At 45.3% G+C, this 21630-nt stretch overlaps 1 protein-coding gene across 3 annotated transcripts in view; it reads right to left on the bottom strand.

Annotated features, from left to right (window-relative positions):
- Positions 1-21630, bottom strand: part of PAK1 (p21 (RAC1) activated kinase 1) — a 128583-nt gene that overhangs the window by 60950 nt on the left and 46003 nt on the right. Inside the window, exons 2-4 of one of the 3 annotated variants that reach the window (XM_006131928.5) lie at positions 7599-7693; positions 7117-7208; positions 1593-1803 (exon numbers count right to left, since the gene is read on the bottom strand). In XM_006131928.5, coding sequence (XP_006131990.1) covers positions 1593-1782 — 190 coding nt within the window. In that variant the 5' untranslated portion in view covers positions 1783-1803; positions 7117-7208; positions 7599-7693. The remainder of the gene's footprint in view (positions 1-1592; positions 1804-7116; positions 7209-7598; positions 7694-21630) is intronic. The other 2 variants (XM_006131927.4, XM_006131926.4) reach the window with 2 other exon arrangements.

Raw genomic sequence — 21630 nt, 5'->3', positions numbered from 1 at the left:
ACGACAAGTAACAGGGGCAGAGGGAAGAGTTAGACGTATTATGACATCCAAGGCTCATTTTCACCAAACTGCATGTGAACTGACTCACTTTTAACCAAGTAATTTGAATTCATGTTAGCTGTATGTCAAAGCATCTTTAACGTACCTACACCACTAGTGAAGATTGGTATATGAGATATGAAACTGTCTGCTTCCCAGAGCAGGTTAAATAGTATAAACAGCATTAAATGATGCTTAAATTACAGAATTAGGATTAGTCCTTTCCTTCTGGTAAGAATTTAGGAGTCTGACTCCTTATTGCAACAGTGAAAACATAGATACCTCTTCATATAAAAATTAAAGAAAGACAGTTTTATCTAGTGCTCAGATGCCATGGCAATGTACGCTATAAAATAAATCTTTAAAAAGAGACTGAAAGAGGAAGCTAAATATATTGCAGAGATGGGCTCCTTAAAAACAGATTAAATAAAGATATGAAAGGAAGCAACACACATTAAGGACTGGAGAATTTCTTGCATCACTGCCACCGGTTCACGTGATAAATGTACAATCGTCAAAATATACTAATGGTAGAAATTAAAATTGCATGTACAGTACATCAGTTCTGTCCCTTATTCCCATCTTGCCTATTACATTTCTTATTATAGCTGAAAGAATTCATTCAATACAAGTTAATGTGCAAGAAGTAATAGGGATAGATTATTTTTAGCAGTGAACAGTGGTGTATCCAAAATTCTAAAGTAGACTAGGATGACAGTCTCATCTTAGATATTAAAGTTCTTCGGGGCAAGGATCACATAACATGAGAGAGGACTGGTGAGAAATGGTCTTTTAAACAAACTTTTACTCTTCCAGTCTGCTGTCAGGACTTGTTTCCACTATGGGGTGGATCAATGTTGCAGCAATCAATCCACTAGCAGTTGATTTAGCAAGTCTAGAAAAGACACACTGAATTGATCACCTATCACTCTCCTGTTGATTCTGGTACTCGAGCAGAACGAGATAAGTAAGGGGAATTGACAGTGTTTTTTCTGTCAACCTCCCACAGCACAGACCCATGGTAAATAGATCTAAGCTAGTCTATTTGAGTTACGCTACTGATATAACTCAAATTGTGTCGCTTAAATCAATGTGTTCTTGTAGTATAGATCTGGCCTCAGTTTCACCAATACAAAGTGCTCCTTCAGGAGTTCCTTCCTCAGTGGTGGCAAAATCTAAAAAAAAGACCCCAAAAGAAAACAAACCAACCTCACTAAACTTTAGAAACAGAGATGGGACAGGGAAGTTCTGTTTTCGGGTACATAGTAACTGTAATCACAGCTCTCACAGACACACACATTCATTTTAACAATTAACAGATTCAGAAAGGGAATGGGTGGTTTGTGTGGGGAGTGGCATTAACTATTAGAAAAACAGAAACCAATAAGCTACCAGAGGCAGCCCATACTCCCAGCATGGCCAATGCAATTTTATGTGAAGTATCCGACCTTATAAACAGCCTTTATACATTTAAAAAAAATAATTAACATCATCCCCAGCAACATGCAGAGAGAAAACTATAATAAACTATAACAAAGATGAAAATACTGTACTTTTATCTCCTGGCAAGATAGCTCGGTAAAATCGGTCTCGCTTTTTCTTTTCTTCAGGGTTGGGAGGCAAAGGCTTTGAGCCATGGTTTAAAGTCCCTGTGTCTTTGCTTCCAGATCCAATCATTGTGCTGGTATTTCTCATTGGAGGGGCTGGAGGCTTGTCTTCAGCTTCAACACCATTATTAGACATCTTCAGCAAAAGAAGCTCTTACTAGGACCAAGAAAGAGAGAATATTTTTTGCGCATTTTTTTAATGACAGTTGCAAACTGATCCTTCAAATCAATCAGATTTGCCTTTTAGCTTATGTTGATTACCTAAATAACAAGCTTGCATAAAAATGTTCTTCTGGGAACCAATGTAGTGGACGCCAAAATTCCCATTTACTCACTAGCAATCAGGATTGGCCCTTAAAACACAATTCAATCTGGTCAACATTGTTTTCTCATACAAAGTCAAAGCTTAAAGGTTCTTCCAGCGTTATTGCCCATCATGCACAGTCTTTTCAGCTGAAGAGGATTTCTTTTCATTGAGCTGCTAAAATAAAACTGGATCCTCCACACGCACAGAGCACCTCTTCATATAAATCATCCTTAAAGTGCAGTTTTAAACAAAGAAGCTACTCCATGCAGAATCACCCTTTAGCAGCACAATTGACTCATTCCTCTCCCCAAGTGAGAGCAAAAGCAACCGTTATGCAGCCCAACTGCAAATAGAGCTGGTTGGAAAATGCAGAAAAATGTTCATTAAAAATTCAAACAATCTTTGACCAACTCTAGCTATAAAATAAACCAATCTTATTCAAACAGAACAACAATATTACTTTCCAAATTTCACAAACATACATAAAGAGCCCTCCTAAGTGGAGTCCCTTTGCTTGGTAGCAGGTTCTGTCACTAGGAAAAGACCAACTCTAAAAAGTAATAAAATAAAAAACAAAGCTAATTTACAGCTTTCAAATTTTGGATTTGCCCCAGCAGATGAAGGATTCATGCAGGGACACAGACTGAAGCCATGGCTACACTATAGAGCTTATAGCAGTGCAGATGCACGGAGGCACTTGTATTGCTGTAGCACTGCTAATGAAAATGCTCTAAGCACACGAGAGAGCTCTCTGGTACCCCCGCAGAATGAGATAAGTAAGGGGTGTGACAGGAGAGGGCAAACATCCTCATGAGCTTTCCCTGTGTAAAACTTTACACAAAGATGGATTTATTTGGGGGTTTGATCTCTTTTGGCGGCTGGTTTCCTGGATGCTGCGCCCTAGAACTGCATCCTCCCAGAGTTGAAGTAGTTCAGTGTCTGCATTGCTCTGCAGGGGGGCAGTTCTCCCAGCCTTGTCTGGGGGAGACCAAAGACTCTGGGCCAGCAGGACAGAGAGGTGGGGAGCCCCAGAGAGCAAGAAGGTGGGTGTCAGTGGCATGATCAGCACAGTAAGGAACAATTGCAAGGGGACTGCTGGAATCGTACCCCATCACAGCTCCCATAATAGGCTCCAATCCAGAGCCAATGCTTGTAGAAATGGAATTCGTTTAAAGATTCCCATATGAACATCAGGGAATAATTTCTGGCAGCCAGTTGGGGCTTTTCAGCTTTTCACTTGCCAGGATGTGTTTTAGCATCTATCTCCTGACTCTCCCATTATTCAGGTCATTGGCCATCAGTCCCATGCCATTCCCCAGTGTGAAAATGAGCAAAAGCAAAAACAAAAGCTGACAGCTAGAGAAGTAAAGACCAGGAGCTGCATAAGAAGTTTGGGGGATTTCTTTTGGCACACACTAAAATGCACCAGTAACTTTGACAGCCAATGGTGGGTCAAGATCTGTTTGACATGAAAACACCCGAGACTGCACTTATACTGAGCTGGCTGATGGACAGCAGCATTTCTGGTGCCTATAAAACTAGCAGTTCCTCTGGATCCAACTGAAATAGGCAAAGGAACAAGCACAAGCTGCCATGCAAAGGCACTAGAGAAGTCCCGTGTTCACTGCATTAACACACCTATGAATCAGAAGACGTTACCAAGAGGTTACTGGACAAAGACAGCAGCCAACAGACAGATGGGGCAGTCAAGGTCAACAGCTGCTTACTTGCCCAATGTTATTCCTTGAGAGCAACAGTGACTTTTGGCACCGCTGCCCCTCCCACACTCATCCCCGGTCAGTAAGTATTAGGGGGAAATGATCAGGCTTCCCCTACAGTTAAACCTTCTGGCTCCTAGGAACTAGTATCTAGCCAGCCAGGCAAAACTACCTCCCCACTGGCTCCTCTCCTTTGCTGTGCCTTGCTGCAGCACTCTGCCAGAGAACAGCAAGAAAGTAGAGGCAGCCAGCACCAGCAGTCCCCCGCACTCACCCCTCTCCTGCCACACTAGAAGGGATGCAGGACCAGAGGGGTGACCAAAAGAAATGAGAAGGGAAACTGAGGCAGAGAAGATACAGACCACTGAGGGGACCGGCGAGACGGAAACAATGCGGAGAAAGGACCATGTGCTGGCAAGGAGGGAGATTGTGGTGAAGAGAGGGAACCATTTAGATAAAAACAGGGGGAGGATGGGTTTGTGGCTAATGTCTCAGACTAGGAGACATGGTTTTATTTCTAGGTCTGCCACTCATTTGCTGTGCAACTCTGGAGAAGTCACTTCACCTCCATGTGCTTCAGTTTCCTCATCTATAAAATAGAAATAACCCCTCCCCTCAGGCAGATGGAAGCAATTCAAGATTCTCAAATGGAAGGGGCTGCCTGACCCAATGCCAGTTCAGCTATTTTATTAAGTGAGAGGAAACCGGGGTGATCAGTAAATGCTCACTCAGTGTACATGCGCCCTGGGTGAATAGAATTCCCTATAAGAGCTGCATTGTTCACCAGTGAACAACAGTCCCCCACCCCTACTTGAGAACTCCGTTTTGCAGCCCTCACCTAGGCAACACATAGTGGATTCCTCCCCTCACTCGAGCCACCCAAACCCTTCCTTGGGATTGCCACACACATCATCTAGGATCGCCATAGTAACATCTACCCTTCTCTTGCTCCAGCAACCAGCATACAGAACGTGTGTGGTCAGCCTCCTTCCTTCCCACAGCATTTGGAGAGGGGAAGGGTGGGGAGAGGAGAGACACTGCAAAGCCACAAAGTGATGATGTTTATTTGAGGATTGAAGGTCCCAGTTTCTTCCATGGCTTGTCTGGTAACTTTGGGAAAGCCCCATAGGTTCTAGCAGCCATGTTCCATGTGCATGCACCTCAGGTGGTGTTTTCAAAGAATTTTGCGTGGAGTGTTTACTTGCCTGAAACTGAAGGAAAGCCCACCACATTCTGAGTCCAAAGATTAAAATGCAGACCACTGCCGATAGAACAGAGATTTTCAACGTACACTAATGTCAGCTCAGGCTCTGCAGGATAGGTGGGAGCCTAGAGTGGATTACACCAATTTGTATCTTCTTAGCGTATGCACAACGTGCCTGGGGGTAGGTGATGAGGACTCATCATTGATTTTGACCCATTGGTTGGATCATTAGCTTCCCTAGCCCGGTCAGGTACTGGCAGGGAGTGTGATATGAATATTGATCCATGCACGAGTTATTCTGAATGCACCAGGAGATGGCATTCTCCACACCCAAGTGCAGCATCCATGCAAATTATTTTCTTGCCATGACAGTTTGTAACCAACTAATTGCCTTTTCCACCTTATTTACACTCTGCTTGAATTGAGGGCGGGGGGCTGGACTCAATGACCTCTCGAGGTCCCTTCCAGTCCTATGATTCTATGAAAAGGTACTTGCTTTCAGCAAACCACCACAGTGTTGGAGCTCCATTACCAGAAACTAAGCCACTAAAGAAGCTCTGCTCTAAGCCAATGGTTTTCAAACTTTTTCTTCCTCATGACCCAGTTGAAGAAAATTGTTGATGCCCACGACCCAACATACTTTGACTAAGTTGTGGCCTCTGGGATGGGACTAAGGCAGGAGGATCTTACCTTGAGCAGCTGCTGGTCAGCGGTGCAGCAGGCAGCTTCCTGCCTGTCTTGACACCACAGACCATGCTGTGCCCCAGAAGCACCCAGCTTCAGGTTCTCGCCAATGGGAGTGCAGAGCTGGTGCCTAGGTCAGGGGCAATCACAGAGCCCTGTGCGATCTTCTGCTCCCCCGCCCCCACCTAGGTGTCGAGCCTGCTACTGACCATTTTTGGGGTGCAGCACAGTCTGTGATGCCAGGACAGGGAGGTAGCTACCTCAGCCTCCTACTGGTCACCTGATCCCTCTGCAGCAACGAGACCCAGTGCCCGACATTCCCTGACACAGCAGCACTGGGTCACAACCCACAGTTTGAAAACCACTACTCTAAGCAACCCAAATTGCAAAAGCCGGTCACAGCAACACCAAGCAAACTAATTTCACTTATTTTTCCCCAGTGCTAAGATTGTTCTGTTCCCAGTGGCAGAACACTCCACAAGAATCTGATCTAATGGTTCAACTAGCAAAAATGGAAATGGAATTACCCAGCAAATGAACCTTTCATCTGAAGTCAGATGAGGGATACATCTTAGATACAGACCCAATTTGCTCAAGTCCCATATATTAAAATACCAACACGCAGACCAAATCCCACAGTCACCACTAGAAGGGCATCTCCATTGTCTAACGCGATTGTTTCTGTGGTCTCTGTGGAGCATTAAGAGTCAGAGGAACCGTAAGTTTCCACCACACAGCAGGCCTGAAAATACTATTCTTAGTATATAACACAATGTAAGAAGCTTTTGTCAGCCATGAGTCCAAAACACAGTAATTGCACTCTTGAAATCACATTTTACCTTTTCAAATCAGTTATCAGCCAAAGTTATCCCAGCGGCCCAATACACATTCAGTGAGTGCATTTATGTGTTTTATTCATATGAATAATTATGAGGCAAGAGGTGATCCAAGGGACCAGCTCTCCAACACAGATTTGATATGCTATTCTTCCTAAGAGCAGAGTTTTATCCTTAACAGATGAATAAGAATGGTTTCCAAAAACCCTACATCTAAAATTGCCTAGACAGCTTTGCAATTTCTCCCAGTTTGTGGTTTGGGTCCATATCTGCTTAAAACGAAGTTCATGTCTAGAGAGGAACTTTTCTAAACTTTGTGGGTGTTTTGAGCTGGGAGTTTGGTTTGGGCCTTACTTATAGTTTTAAAACTTATATGTTGTTTGGGTCAGGGTCTATTTCTTATTATGTGGGTCTATAGGGCCTACCACAATGTAGCTCTGACCTTAAATGGAGCCTCTCTCCAATGCATTTCTAATATAAGTAATAGATTGACCCCAATTAAAAACAAAATTAGACCATCTAATAGAAATTCTGCACTAAACATTTATGCTATGCAAATAATGTTTTCCTTTAGAAAGCCGAGTCATTTTAAGTTGATGGTCTCTTCTCACCACAGGACATGAAACTGGATTATATTTTCTTGTAGTATTTTTCTTCAGCAAAACTAATTGCTAAAGAGGAAGCAATTAGGGGAAAAGTCAGTACTATAATGGAAACCTACCCTGAAGTAGATGCCATAAACGTAACTATGTCCACGGCATACTGATTGCTGTCCACATGAAACTCAAAAAAGCCATCTATAATTCATGCAGTCTGGAAAAGACAATAGCTGAGAATAAGTCACTGTAACTTTTAGATTAAATAAACTATATTGAAACAAAATTAGCTCAGCAGTTATTCTCTCAACAAGAACAAAATTTTAATTGCTTCTGAAGCATTGTTTTCCCACTGTTACCATGACTATTGGCCATCTTGACCCGGTTCCAAAGCAAAAAAGTCTTAACTGTTACGCTGATTACAATCAGTCTGAAAACACATTTTACCTCTGTCAACATTCCTGTTATACTCTGATCCACAGCAGTATAACTGAACTGATCCTAGGAGTAGACACACTTTAAAGTCTCCTTCTTCCTTATAAGACCAATTGTTCCTACAACTAAGTGGGGGAGAGGCAGGCAAACATCATACTACTGTGACACATACCGTGCTGGGATGCTATAAGTAGAAGAGATCCCCTCCAGATGCATCATGCCCTTGTCTGAAGAATCCCAATGAATCATCACATGGAGTTTGCTGGCCTGATATCAACACAGAAAGGACACACTCACTTGCTGAGCCATTTTAAATCTTCATTAACAATGCCCAAGCACATCCCTGTGCTGGGGGACAATGAGGTTGCATAGCACCTTTGGAAAAGAAAGCACAGAATGCCTCCTGGGTCTGTCCAACAGAGCAGCAGTGCACTCTTTCCATTCGTCCCTGCGCTTCGTGGGATTCCCTTGTAGCTCTGTGCACTCTCTGCCTTGAGGAATGTCAAAGGAGCACAGCAGTCTCTCCACCCCACCCCCCAGCAGCAGCAGCCTGTCAGCCACTGTGTTTCTAGTGCAGGGTAGAACAGGAGCACTCCAATGATTTGTTCTTTCTTTGTTTTCCCACAGAGCAGCCCACTCAGCTGTCAGATACTTCCCAGAGCTTTAAAAGAGGAGGGATGCATGCCTACAAAGCAGCAGAGATCCTAAAACACTGAGCACGGCCATTAGGGCAGGCATTGTGGGATACTGGCGGAAGCCAGTTCCCTTGACAAAACAAACAGCAGAGTCCATAGTGGCTATTTGTCCACAATAAAGGGGGGAAAAGACAAAATCTCATGCAAGGGTGAAAGTTTTTTGCCATCAAAACTTTTACTTGACAAAAGTCTCATTGCTGTGTAAACACTCACTGTTCTGTCACCAACAGGCAGTTTTGGGCAACAAAACATGCTAACGTAGACAAGGCCTCGGTTTGCAAATGAGCTAATTTCACAGACAGAGACAAGGTTTAGGTATTTTAATGAAAATTCTGGCAAAGTAGAAACCAATGAACTTGTGTCTCATCATCCCTCACCCCTTCCACCGTTCTAAAAACGGTTAACTCTTTCTACATTATATGTATTTTGTGTGTGTCCCCCTCCCATTAAATTATAACTACTGGTTATAGTTTTGCACCACTCGTTTTATTATTTATATAAGCACTAAAAGATAATTCACCAAATCCCTTGGTAAATTATTGCGAAAGTTGAGTCTCTTTCAATTGGAGTCTTTAAATCATGACAGAATGTCTTTTAAAAACACAGTCTAGTTCAACCACAAGCTATTGGTTTGGATGCAGAAATAACAGGGTGGTTCTATGACCTGTGTTATGCAAGAAGTGAGACTATCACCACAACGATCCCTTCTAGTTTGGATTCTGTAAAACAAGATCCCTGCCTTGAATAGTGCTAGCAAGGGGCTACATAGATTTTCCTTTGCCCCTCTCCCCCTCCCCCCCCCCCCCAATAGCTATCCCTCTCTGCACAAAGGTCAAATGTTACTCCAAAGTATGGCTGGAATGGCCTTGTCTATACTAACCCCCACTATCGATATAACCTACGTCAATTCATCTATGCAAATTAAGGATGTTAGTGAGTAGTCGACGTGAGTAGTCGACTGAAGTATTAACTACTCGCACCCCCTCCCCTCCACTGCCTCTAAGAGGCAGCAAGGGAGAGGAGGGCAGGAACTGGCTTAAAAGCTGGTTCCCCCCAGCACCAACTCTATTAGAGGCAGTGGGGGGCATACAGGAGAGGTTGCTGTGAAGCAGCCTCTGCCCATGGCCGGCCAAGGCTCGCCATAGGCAGAGGCTACTCCGGCAGCAGCCCCTGTCCACAGGGGTCCCAGCAGAGAGCTAGGCCCTCCCCTGGGGATAGGGCCTACTTGGTGGCAGCAGCCCCTGTGTGGTGGCCTGGGCTGGCCATGCACAAGGGCTGCTGGACTCTGCACGAGCCAGGACCTAGCAGTCCCGGCTTGCTCTGGTCTGGGATGCTGCACCTCTGCATTTTAAACGTAGTAAGACCCCGGCAGCTCTTACTACATAGGCTCAGTCCCAGCTCGAGCTGGCTCCTGGAACTACCCTGCTGCGGCTGGGTAGTACGGTCCCATGCATCGACTACATGATTAGTCAGATAACTGCAATTTAACATCCCTAATGCAAATAGCATAGTTGAAGTCGCCGTATGTACTGCAGCCTCTTACGTGTGGTAAGGTCTGTGGGGGATGCTCTCCTGTCAATGCCGGCTACTCTTCTCATCTCGGTGGAGTACTGGCATAGACAGGAGAGTGCTCAGAGATCAGAGATCAATTTATCACTTCTAAGCAAATGCAATAAATCGATGGCCGATGGATCGATCACTGCATCCTCAATCCCTGGCATAGTGGAGACAAGCCCTTACTTCTGCACTGCTGCTGGGGGCAGTGATGCCTTCAGAACTGGGTGTCTGGCCAGCAGCCACCGCTCTCCAGCCACTCGGCTCTGAATACTGCTGACATGCAGGGCCAGCCTTCGTAAAAATGGCACCCTGGGTGAAGGGGCAGTGGGAATTCCCCATATAGAACCCTCTCCTCATGATTTGGGAGTGAGGGAGGCAGGAAAATGGAGGGGATGCACGAGTTCCCCCCCCCCTCCCCCCAAAAAATTAAACTTCCAGTTTTGTTTTTTAAATGTGGGTCTAAAGATCTGCATTATCCCCACAATACACTGGGATATTGGAGGATAAAAGTTTCTGTATCCAGATGTGCAATGTTCCTTCCTCCACAGTTTAAAAAAGTAAATCAATTGTACCTGTATGCATTCTCCATATATTGTAAGTGGCTGCTGGGGGCAGGAGGTTGCGGAGGAGTCTTGTGGTTGAGATCGTGGCAGGCTTGCCTTGTGGAGGGTGGCCCATGTTTTTATATTTCAACGGCAATAAGTCTGACCCGGCCCTGGGAGCAGCCAGTGTAGGGTAAGAGGAAATCTCATCCCTCCCCAGCCTGGGCACCTCCAATCCTACTTCTCCCCAGTTCTGAGCCCAGCACTCGGAGGCTAAAGAGGCCTTGTGCTATAGATGTCAGCAGTCAATATGTATTTCTCAGCCCCTAAGTTCCCTCTAAGGTGCATGCCTACGTAAGCGTGCACAAAGAATTCTAATCCTGCCCACCTCCTCACCATGTGGAGCGGCCCTGCCCCACCCTGGAGAAACTGGGAAGCCATCATGTCACCCTGGCCCCAACTTCAGCCCTTCCCCAGGGCTGGAGCTGCAGCCATGGTGGGCTGTGTGGCAGCTGCAGGAGCTGGAGGCGGAGCCACGGTGCAGCTGGTCCTGGGGCAGGGGCCACGGGACTAAAACCAACACCACGGCCCAATCCCCAAGAGCAACTGCACCTTGGCCCCAGCTCCAGCAGCTGCCCGCCACACGACCCACCTGGGGAGCAGCCAGGCAGTCACTGCACAACCCTGGCCATAATTCCAGCCCTAACAAAGCCCCCTGCCAGCTCCCTCCCCTAGTTTCCCCCTCCTCCCCCGGCTCTTTCCCTGGCTCCCCACGTCACTGCCCCATCCCCAGCACCCTACTTCCTGCAAACCCTGGGTACTGACAGCAGCTTCCCTTTGCCCCAGGCAGGGACTCACAGCTAGCCCTGTGGGGAGCAGCCTGGGACATCCCCTGCCCTGCACATAGGCTGCCCCGCACACAGGGGAGGGGGGGCAGGTCTCACCTTCTCCTCACAACGTGGGGGGAGCGCTGCCTGGCAGCAGGGCTCAGGGTCCCAGCAAGGGAGAGGGGTTGGAGTCTCTTGGGTGGGAGAGTCTCTCAGAGATCAGCACCACTGGTGGGTACACAGTGGCACATGCCCAAACAAGAGCACATGACCTCAATATTGGTGCACAAGACAAAACTCACATTGCTCGTGGATAAAATCTTAGAGGGAACACTGCTCAGCCCCACAATTTTCTGTCTAGCCCAGTTCAGCCACTCTACATCATGAAGAGGCTGATGCCACCCTATTCATGCCCTTTATGTGCACTGGTATAGTGCACCACATAATCACCTGTCCCTTTAGTAGAGGACTCTATTAATTGTCATATTTTCCCTCCCTCTCCATATATTTTATATTATGTATTTATGGCTTAGGTGCAATCCCTGCTGACTATCCTGGTGTCTATATATATCTAGCCTTTGTAACACTAACCAAAGCCCATTGGATGATTTAGATGTTTCTCAACTCCACTAAATTCTCTTCTTTGAATTAATATAGATACTTATATGGCTTCCATCACAGGATTCAAATATATCTGGTGTTTATGTTCTAAGATCCCAGCAGGATACCTAAAAATTCCTCTAAGGCTGGAGAGATGAGATATCCCTCCATGTGAGAGACAGTCTTTATTTCTCCAGAATGTCATAGACAAGACTGGCCAGAGTGCTTATTCCATTCCAGCCATATCTCCATGTGACACCAGAGGCTCTTTTGCTGTTTCACTACTCTGACCAGATCTACACTCATAGGGAATGTTGAAGAAAGATACACAACACCAGCTATATTAATTATGTACCTGGAGTCGATATGAAACAAGGTACATTTCCCCACCATCCTCACAGTGCAAGACCAACAGGATCAAACACTCCTGTTTGCTTCCCTCACTCCTCACACAAGTAGGAGTACTGGTAGGTTGCAGGGGGCCCTTGAGTTTGACTTAGCAAGTCTTAACGAGACTCGCTAAATCAAACTCTGGAAGATCAGTCGCAGCTGCATCGATCTTCTGTTTAGTGTAGACATGGCTTCTGTGTCGCCAACTCTTAGCCTAATAAAAATTCACCACACCAAACACATTGCTGTCATAGTATTTATTGCTAAAGTATGTTATCACTAAGGTATTGAATGAAAACTAGGGTTCATACCAGTCACCGTAACCATTGTGAGGTATGTATAGGTATCAATTAAAGTTGTAGGTATGTATGAAAAATATGCTTAAGTCACAAAACAAAGTAGGGTGATGAACAAGTTTGTCCCAGACAAAGGAATGATTTTGGTTTGCCTAAGTATTGAGTGTAAATAAAGCAGGATAAGCCACAGACAATGGGAATTGTATTTGCATCTGCAATCAACAGAAAAAGAAAATTAAAGTAGGAAGAAGGAAAAAAAAGACATGGTACCAAAACTTTGGGGAACAAAGAGTGAGGATACTTTTTCAAAGGTTTACTGCACTCTCAGAAAAAGAGGAAAGAGACATTGTGGAATGAAAAGGAAAGCAACTTTTGTACCCATAAATGGCAGATCCACAGTCACGTGGGTAGGTGACACTAAGGGGCAGTAGGTGAGAATCTGCCTTAGACAAGGATGCAGCCTGTTAAGTTTAGTCACTAGAAAGCATGTCATATTTTGTAACAGGGCTGACTTTACCATAAGGCGAACTGAGGAGGCTGCCTCAGGTGCCAGACTCTGGGGGGGGGAGGGAGGGAGACGCCACTAGGACCCAGAGTGTAGAAGTTTTGGCCCAAGCAAGGCGGCATCAATTGAGCACCCTGCCTCGGGGCCAGCCCTGTTTTGTAATCATTTTCTGTTTCTATTTTCTTTGCTCGGTAGTAGGAAATCTGTTCTTTTTTTAAAAAAAAAAAATATTATTTTTAAAACTCAGCTCAGTGATATGGTCTGTTTATAGATGTAACCCAAAAGGCCACTCAGACAGAGGCAAGTGTTTCTAATTTAAATTATCTCACCTCAGCAAATAATCCTCAGCATTTCAGTGAATGGGGAGATGCTGTTACCATGCCAGCTCTATGCCATATCAAGCAAGCTGTCTTTATTGCTGCTGTTGCTATCAGCGCAAGCTCCTCTTTTGCCACCACACTTAAAACTCTGCCTTGGCTTTCATTCCTCTTGAGCTAACAGAATGGCAGGGTAGGGTTTCAACTTTCAGCTGCAAAAGTCAGAGTAGAGAGGGCAGCCAGAACTAGCAGCCGAAAGATAGAATGCAGAAGATGATACTGGTGGGAGCTCTTAATGTATTAAATCACATGCACAATAAAAAAAAAACATTTGTGGGATACAAAGCAATAATTCAAATTGCATGTAAGTAGCAATAGCTCCACAGGAAACTGCATTATTAATTAGCTTTCTCCTGCAAATGAATCTGTATAGAGGAGGGGCTTGGGCTGCAAAGTTCAAACTCTGACTTCTCTCTCATCTCAAATTGGTGTAAACCTGGAGTAACTCCACTGACTACAATGGAGTCACTTTGAATTTACGTGTGTAATCAAGCTGAGAGTCTGATCCAATATATGCTTCAGTCCTGAAACTGAGACACCAGCTTCCAACAGTAGAGGAAAAAGGTTATTAGCCTCCATTCTTTTTCAGTATTTAGTATCCTTATTGAGACTTCCAACACTGATGCAAAACACTGGGTGGACTTTGCTCAACTTCAAACTCAGCAGGTGCCAACCAGTCACACTGATCAATGAACCACAATGGATTTCACAGCAGATTTAAAGGTAGACAAGAGAACACTGCAAAAGGTCAGCAATTCCCTACTCCCGGGAACAGGGCAAGGAGGTATAATTTACATACCCCAGCATCTGAATCTAGGGCTGAGCTTATAGAGCAGGGGTTGGCCACCTTTTCAAACCAATGAGCCAAACTACATCAAAATTCCGAACAAGTGGACAACAAAGAGCCAGTATAAGAAAGCCCATTTGCATGACTGAAAATATACAACTTAACATTATTGATAGTTGGCATGATGAATAATAGCATAAATGAAACACTGCACTCTCAGACTTGATTTAATGGGACTTCTGCTGCTGATGGAAGGAGTTTGTGAATGTTGGGGAGCAGGAGTCAGGGTTGGGATGTATGAGGGGCTCAGGGCAGAGGGTTTGGGGTGTGTGGGAGGTGCAGGAGGCAGGGCAGGGCACTGGGGGTGGGAAATAGAGTGTGTGGGGGGGCCCTGGAGCTGGATTATCTTATCTGGCCAGAGTTAGGCTGCAGCACTCAGGCAGCAGTGGCTGAACGAGAGACCAGGCCAGAATCACCACAGCCGGAGCGTGGTCTCCCCTCCTACCTGGGCTGCAGCAGGAGGGGGGCCACCACCAGTCTGTGGCCAGAGGAGGGCCAAACCGCAGGGTCTGCCCCAGGATCAGGACAGAATGCTGTGGCCAGATGGAGGCTGGGCCCCAATTGTGGCCTTGTTGGCCAGGCTTCATTTTAAATAAAGTAAAATATTATGTCTAACAGAAAAGGTTTCAGCATTGTCTTTATTTATGGCATGGGCGGGGAACCTTTTTTGGGTGAGGGGCCACTGACCCACAGGAAAAATAAAAAAAATCAATCAGGACCATACAAGTGAGAAGCAAAACCAAAACAAACAAACAAGCAAACAAAAAACCACCCACACATAACACCCTCCAAAAACCCCCAACCCTCACTGCTGATGTGGCCCCCAACTGAAACACCTCGCTCCCCTGGTGCTCCAGCCCCATGTTGGGGGAGGAGCAGGGAGAACAGAGATTCAAGGCCTCAGGCCAGGTTAACTCTTCCGGGGTTCCAGGGTTAGTGGATTTTGTGGGCACAGACTTTGGGGTGGGGCCAAAAATGAAGGGTTCTGTGTGCAGGATAGGGATGCCCATAAGTGAAACAGACAGGGGTGCACGATCTGGGAAGGAGGTGGGGTCCAGGAGGGGGTGACAGTGCAAGGTCTGAGTGGGAGGTAGGGTGCAGAACCAGGCTAGAAGTAGGGTGTCTGACCAGAGGGGAGGAGGCAGGAGCAGGAAAGGCTGCAGGAGCAAGCTATGGGTAGGGTGTGTGGCCTGTGGGGAGAGCACAAGAGCAGGCTGGGGGTGCAGGGGGGGATATGAGTGAGGGGAGTAAGGGTACAGGGTCTGGACATGAATGGAAAAGGGGGCACTTACTTGCTTTCATGACGCTCCCAACACCATGTCCCAGGCACAGCCTCCTGCTGCTCCCATTGGGAGCAGCAGGGAAAGCTTCCATCCATGTGCTGCTGTTCTTCAGCTGGGAGAGGTGGAAGGGAAGCAGCAGCATGTGGGGCTGCTTCTAGCTCCGGCTTGTGGGGAAGCAACAGGTCTAGTGGGGAGGCTCGGGGCTCTTCCCCGTCCCTCCCCTCCAACCTTGTGTGGAGGAGGGGAGGGAGACAAGGCTGAAGCTCCAGCACAGGCTCTCTGCTGCGGAGGGAGCAAGGGGTGGGGGCTGTACTTGAGCTGCAAAAGAGTCATATTGACTTGGGAGCCATAGATTGCTGACCCCTGCTATAGAGATTATAGGTTGATCCTTGCACAGGACCTTCAGCAAGTTCTGAAAATGAGACTTTTAGCCTCACAGTACAGCCCTTGTGATTGGAGTTAAACAAATGTAACTCTGCTTATGTCCTCTAGTACCCAGCCAATAGAAAGGGATGTGACAACTTTGCCAATGAGTTATATGCTGCTTCCTAGGATCCACAGTCTCACTGAAGGCAATGGAACTGTCCAAGAGATCAAGCACTGAACTCAGTGACAGACGCTTATAGGTTCAGGATGAGCGTTTCTAATCAATGCCACCTTGAGAATTGTTATACTGATATAAATCATAGCGATTGCTTTGATTTAATATTGTCTCCTTAGGACTTTTGAGTTAGACAAAAGAATGATAAACATTCCATTACAAAGTGAGCCTTGTCCAAAAATCTCCAAAATCTCTCAGCAACTGGATTAGGAGACAAGAATAGCAGCAAATTTAGGGATTTGACAACTGAAAAGGATAAGTTAATTTAGAGTCAATGGAAACAAACGCATTAAAAGTTGTGCATCGAAATGCTTTGAATTTGCAATGATTGTTCCCCTTTAACTGTGACAGCATAAATACCCTGAAAGCATTTTATGGAAGCTGATAAACTAAGATAAAGTGATTGTAAAATATGCTCGGATTTCCATTCGATTTAGAACATAAGATCATCAGAGAGAGATCTTGGAGAGTCGTTGTTCTCGGTCCACACTGCAAAATTACAACAGGACCAGCATGTAGCACAAAGGTCAGCAATGTTTGGTTTCCAAGGACAGGCTGCAAGTAGGTATGATTTTATCTTCCATAGAGGGTCTAGCTAGCCATCCCTTTTGAATCTTTTAGAAAATAATGTTTTCCAACAGTAACTTCACCAAAACAGGTGAGCTTCCTGTTACAAGGATACAATTACTTATCAAGGCAGAAACAGGTGGAGAGGAGCTCCAATTACTCTTCCTTTGAGTGACAAGGGCATGTGCTCTAGCACACATCCCATCCAGGACACAGAACTTTCTGCATGTTCTGCCCAAGATTGATCTGTCTTCTTGACCAATGGAGCCCGGGTGGGAAGGGCCAGAAACAGAGATTGGAAGGTATCTAGTACATCCTCCAGTTCAGAATGTGAGTCGTTTCTAGATGTGCTACATTTAATGGTACATTTAATGGCTTCTCAAATTCAAGGGACATTCCATCTGTGAAAGGGCCCTTCCACAGCCTAATGAGCTTATAAATGTAATTAATGTGCAAGATTGAAGCAGGAGCTGTTTACTGATTCTCACACACAAATCTAAAAGTAACCATCTTGTCAGGGCAAGGAAGGGCTGCTTATAGGAGGTGATACTGTACATAAATCATCAAGTGCACTAAGCAGAGGGACCTCACTTAAGAGGTTAGCTAGTCCATTTTGCTGCCCGTGTAAAATTGTTCCCCACCATGTGTTCTCCCAAGATTTTTCCAGAGCACATTCTGCTTTATTTTTCATACATCTGATAATTGAGGTGGTCCTCATGTCCGCCCATTAACAAAGCTGTACATATGTGGCTCTTCTTTTCAAATAAGAATCCTTCTAGCTCCCCTGGTAATTTTTGTAGCTTTTCCCTGACCTTCCCCTCAACATCCAATGTGTTTTGGGTATTATGGAGTCCAGGACTAAATACAATATTTTAAACAGTCTCAACAGAACAGGGAATGGCCTTTTCCCCTCCCTCTACCATATTTCCAATTCACAGCTAATGTATGGTCTGCTACCATTTCTAGATCCCTTCTAGCATTGTTGAGACGGGCCAAAACCAGAACCGCTATACCACTAAATATTTCAGAGGGTCTGAATATCTGAACCAACCCCTGTGATTTTGATTCCTGGTCTGATCCAAAATTGCTTCTAGTTCTGAGTCAAAGGAGGCTGAATCGTTCTGGAATCTCAGTCCAAGATTGTTCAGTCCCAAGTACCACCATTTTGGCATGAAGTCTCATCAGAACCTATTGCTAAATAGTAGAGCCAACCCAACTAAAGTCATCTGTTTCAACCTCTAATCCAATCTCCAAACTAGGGATGTAAGCGACTAGTCAGCTATCTGATAAGCACACGTCCCTGAAGCCATGGCCACATCCCTGGTGCAAGTGAGGAGAACAACCCTCAAAAGTCTGGGGACCTCTGCTATAAATTAATCTCAATCTAAATCTTAATCCTTTCCCCAGACCCACAGCTTCCACAGCCTTCTCCATCCTATTAATGATCTAATTATCTATTTTTTGATTACTTTGCTCTGCATGTGTTAGCGGTCTCTTTTGAAAAATCTAATTTTGCTTATTTTCTGCCCAATTAGGACAGAGAAATGATACAAGAGGCTCTACACACCTCTTAATTTAGTTTAATCTGAAAGGATGTGTCTGGATTAAGAAACTTGATGGTATTTAAAAGTGTGTTAACTAAACAGTTTTAAAAATGGACTATTTTTCTAATCTAGGAACTGTCTGTATGTCATGTAAGCATGGCATTACTGCAATTCAGATAATTAACACTAGAATCCTGCCAGGAAAAAAATGGGATAAATTACAATCTTGCTATTACGCATGTAAAAGACAATTATACTAATGTCAAGAACCCAAATGGCAAGGAGTGTTAAAACAGAATACAACTCAATGGATTTTACAATAGGATTATTTGTCTGATTTAATTAGTGTGGATTACCTATTAAGAATTATACTGTGTGAGCTAATTTCCTTGTGGCTTTTAGTTAACAAAAACAAATCACATTTTAATGGTGAACTGAAGATAACTGTATTTTCTTTTGTAAAACAGATTCCTTCTACATTCATATACACCATCCTTCCACATGCAGTGAGGGAGGAGAAAATTTTACAAGGACAGGGAGATTATTGGTTAGTTTCTTTCAGTTATTAATTGATTAGTTGTCTTATTGATAGAAATGAGCCATCTCATGGACCTCTGTCTCCATCTCACCTACTTTATATTTTCCCTGCTACCCACTTACCATTTTCAGTCAGTTCATCTCATCCCCACTCTCAATCTGTTTTTCCTCTTTGCTAAGGACACTGTACTGGTTTCTACAGCTATATGGAGTTCATGGTAATAAACTAGGATCAGATTAAAAAAAAAAACAGATTGTTACAGTTTCAACTACACAGACTTCAGTGGAGCTATGCTCCATCAATTGTGGGTCTAGCCCTATATTCCTTTGTAGGCTACCACCACAGATAAACATACTAATAAAACAAGAGCCCGTAAACTATGAGGCACACCCCACTAAGAGGGTGCAGAGGAATGCTCGGGGGGGGGGGGGGGGATGGCTAGAGTCCAAACTGACCCCCTCCAGAGACGAGAAAGGAGCACCACCCAGTTCCACCCCTGGCCCCAGCTCTGACTGCTGGCACCCAGGGCCTAGGCTGCCAAGCTCAGTCACCTGCTAAGGCTCCATTCTTAGTCAAGCTCCCAGCAATGGTCCCAGGCCACATCCCTCCCTTTCCAGAGCTGCAGCTCCACTCCTGGCTCCAGGGTAGGGTGCAGGCTGGGGTAAGGATGGGGGCAGGAGATAGGAAGTTTGGGGACCTCTGTAATGGAAGAGGATGATTCAAAGACAACCCATTTGCCAGGACATTGCAAGTGGACTGAAGCAACAGAGAAGATCTGGACATAGGGGATGGATTAGAGATGTTAGCACAGGACAGGGAAAGGACCAAGTATGCAACAGCAGTGAGTTCTGGGGAGGTTTAACTTTGGCACAAGAGTAGTCTCCAGCTGGAAGAAAAGTGAAGGAATGATCAAGATAAGGAACAAGGAAAGAGAGCTTGAGTGAGAACCTGGACCAGAGATGGGAACAGGTAACCAATTACAGTACCTAGTCCCTAACGTGCAAGGGGAAGGGCCAGAAGCACAAGCTGACCCCCCCACCCCCGACCCCCGATGCTTGGGGGAGCCGGGCCCTCCTGCCAGCCCCCCCATAAAGAATCCCACTTAACCAGTTAAACCTATGATTAACTGGGCTGGAGCTACCCTCACCCATGGGGCACCAGGGCCAGCCCATTGTGAGCGGGGCTGGTCCAGTCAGGCTGGAGCGCCCTTCATCTACAGTGGGGACTGCTCCAGCCTCCGTCGGTTAACCGTATCTGGTAAGCATCACCTGATAGGATTAATCATAACCAGTTAACCATTCACATCCCTAGTTTGGACATGTGGAAGATGAGAGAAGGGAAAAGAAGCACCGATATTTAAACAGAGAGGGACAGAGAGCTATTATGTAAATATCTTAAACATTGTGCAGTATAACCCAAAATTAACCATAATTGGTGGCAGCATCTCTGGATGAGATGATCTCAGAGCCAGAGATCAGCAATGTGGGAGGACACTTGTGGCCCGGGCTGAGCCACAAGATTAATAGTTGGCCTCAACTCAAACGCTGGAGTATTATTTACAAAGGGCCAACCAAGCTTTCCTGACAAACAAAGATTAAGAGTTGGCCCCTGCTCCAAGATGCTTAAAATATGAGTCAGCAAAACTCTTTAAGGGCATGTTTAAGTTCCATTGGGAGGGAGGGGGTCCAGCTTCAACAGTACTTACGCATGCACTGCAACGTGTTGTTCAACTGAGGCCTAAATAGAGAAGGGCAGGGATGGGATCCCCAGAAAAGCAATGGGATGGAGTAGTGTGGCTGAGTACACAGCTTGCGAGCCACATTTTCTGGGTTTGTTTGGCTATTATCTAATTTTGTTCCCCTCATCAGAGGCAAGACTAGGGTTACCAGATGGTTTAAAAAAAAAATACCAGACACACTTGATCTCAGATAGGGGGGGCTGTCAGGGAGGGGAGCAGGGCTGGCTGGGAGGAGGTCGGGGGGAGCAGCGCTGGCCGGGGGGAGGGAGGGAGGGAACCAGCCGTCAGGGAGCAGGGCTGGCCCAGGGACACACAAATCCCGGGGTGCTGCCCATCCTGCACATAGTCCTGGCAGGGCTCATGGGCGAGTCCAGCCTGAGGGATTCCATCCTGCACCAGCCCCACCTCCCTCCCTTCTACTGTGTACTTGCATACTGCCTGGCTGGTAGACATGCTCACGCAGCGTGCCAGGCAGTATGCAACTATATACGGATACTCATGATAATAATAAAACTTAATTAGAAAATACCGGACATTTATATGTCTGGTATTTTCTCAATTTGTTTCCTGGACAGAAAGGTCAAATACCAGACTGTCCAGTTCAAAACTGGACACCTGGTGACCCTAGGCAAGACAGAGGTTCAGAATGTTACTAGAACACGTGTTCCTAAGTAATTTGATTGGCTAACCTATCTGAAAAATACATAGTACAAAAGTGCATAATATGTAATGTAAATTCTCATTCACTTGCTAAATCAAATGATAGGTATATGCAGACTAGGCAAAATTAATCAAAGAGCTATCCATGTTTTGGCATTCAACTACAAAAAGCCTCAAAAGAATACAGACATTTGTAAAAGTATTCATTTGCTACATGCCAACACCACATACTATGTTATAATGCACTCTGGAGATGATTTAATGAGGGCCTCAAGAGGAGATGATGTTTATTCATATCTTGGATTGTCAGCTCCTAAAACAGGAATAAAAGTGGTCAATAAAACAAGACCTCACATTTCTTGTGATAGATGAAATTAGATTCCTGATTCATTATGCTTCTCTCGAAGTTCCAGAAATCCCTTTTCCCTGCCCTCTCAATAGAACACCCGACATGTAGTCAAAGTCCCTGGGATAACAGATGGTGTTAAGAGGAGGGGGAAAAGCAATTTGCATTTAAACAGTTGAAATAAAAAAGGGTCATGCCACAGAGACCAACAACATTCACCTGCTGTTTAAATCCCCTGAGAAGCATCCTTAGTTTTTAACATCTGTGCAGGCTGTCTTTCCCCTCAAAAGC

Source organism: Pelodiscus sinensis, chromosome 1 (assembly GCF_052426305.1).
Source record: "Pelodiscus sinensis isolate ZL-2025 chromosome 1, ASM5242630v1, whole genome shotgun sequence".
NCBI lineage: Eukaryota > Metazoa > Chordata > Testudines > Trionychidae > Pelodiscus > Pelodiscus sinensis.
Note: the sequence above shows the minus strand (reverse complement) of the source record. Positions and strands in the feature narration are given on the sequence as shown.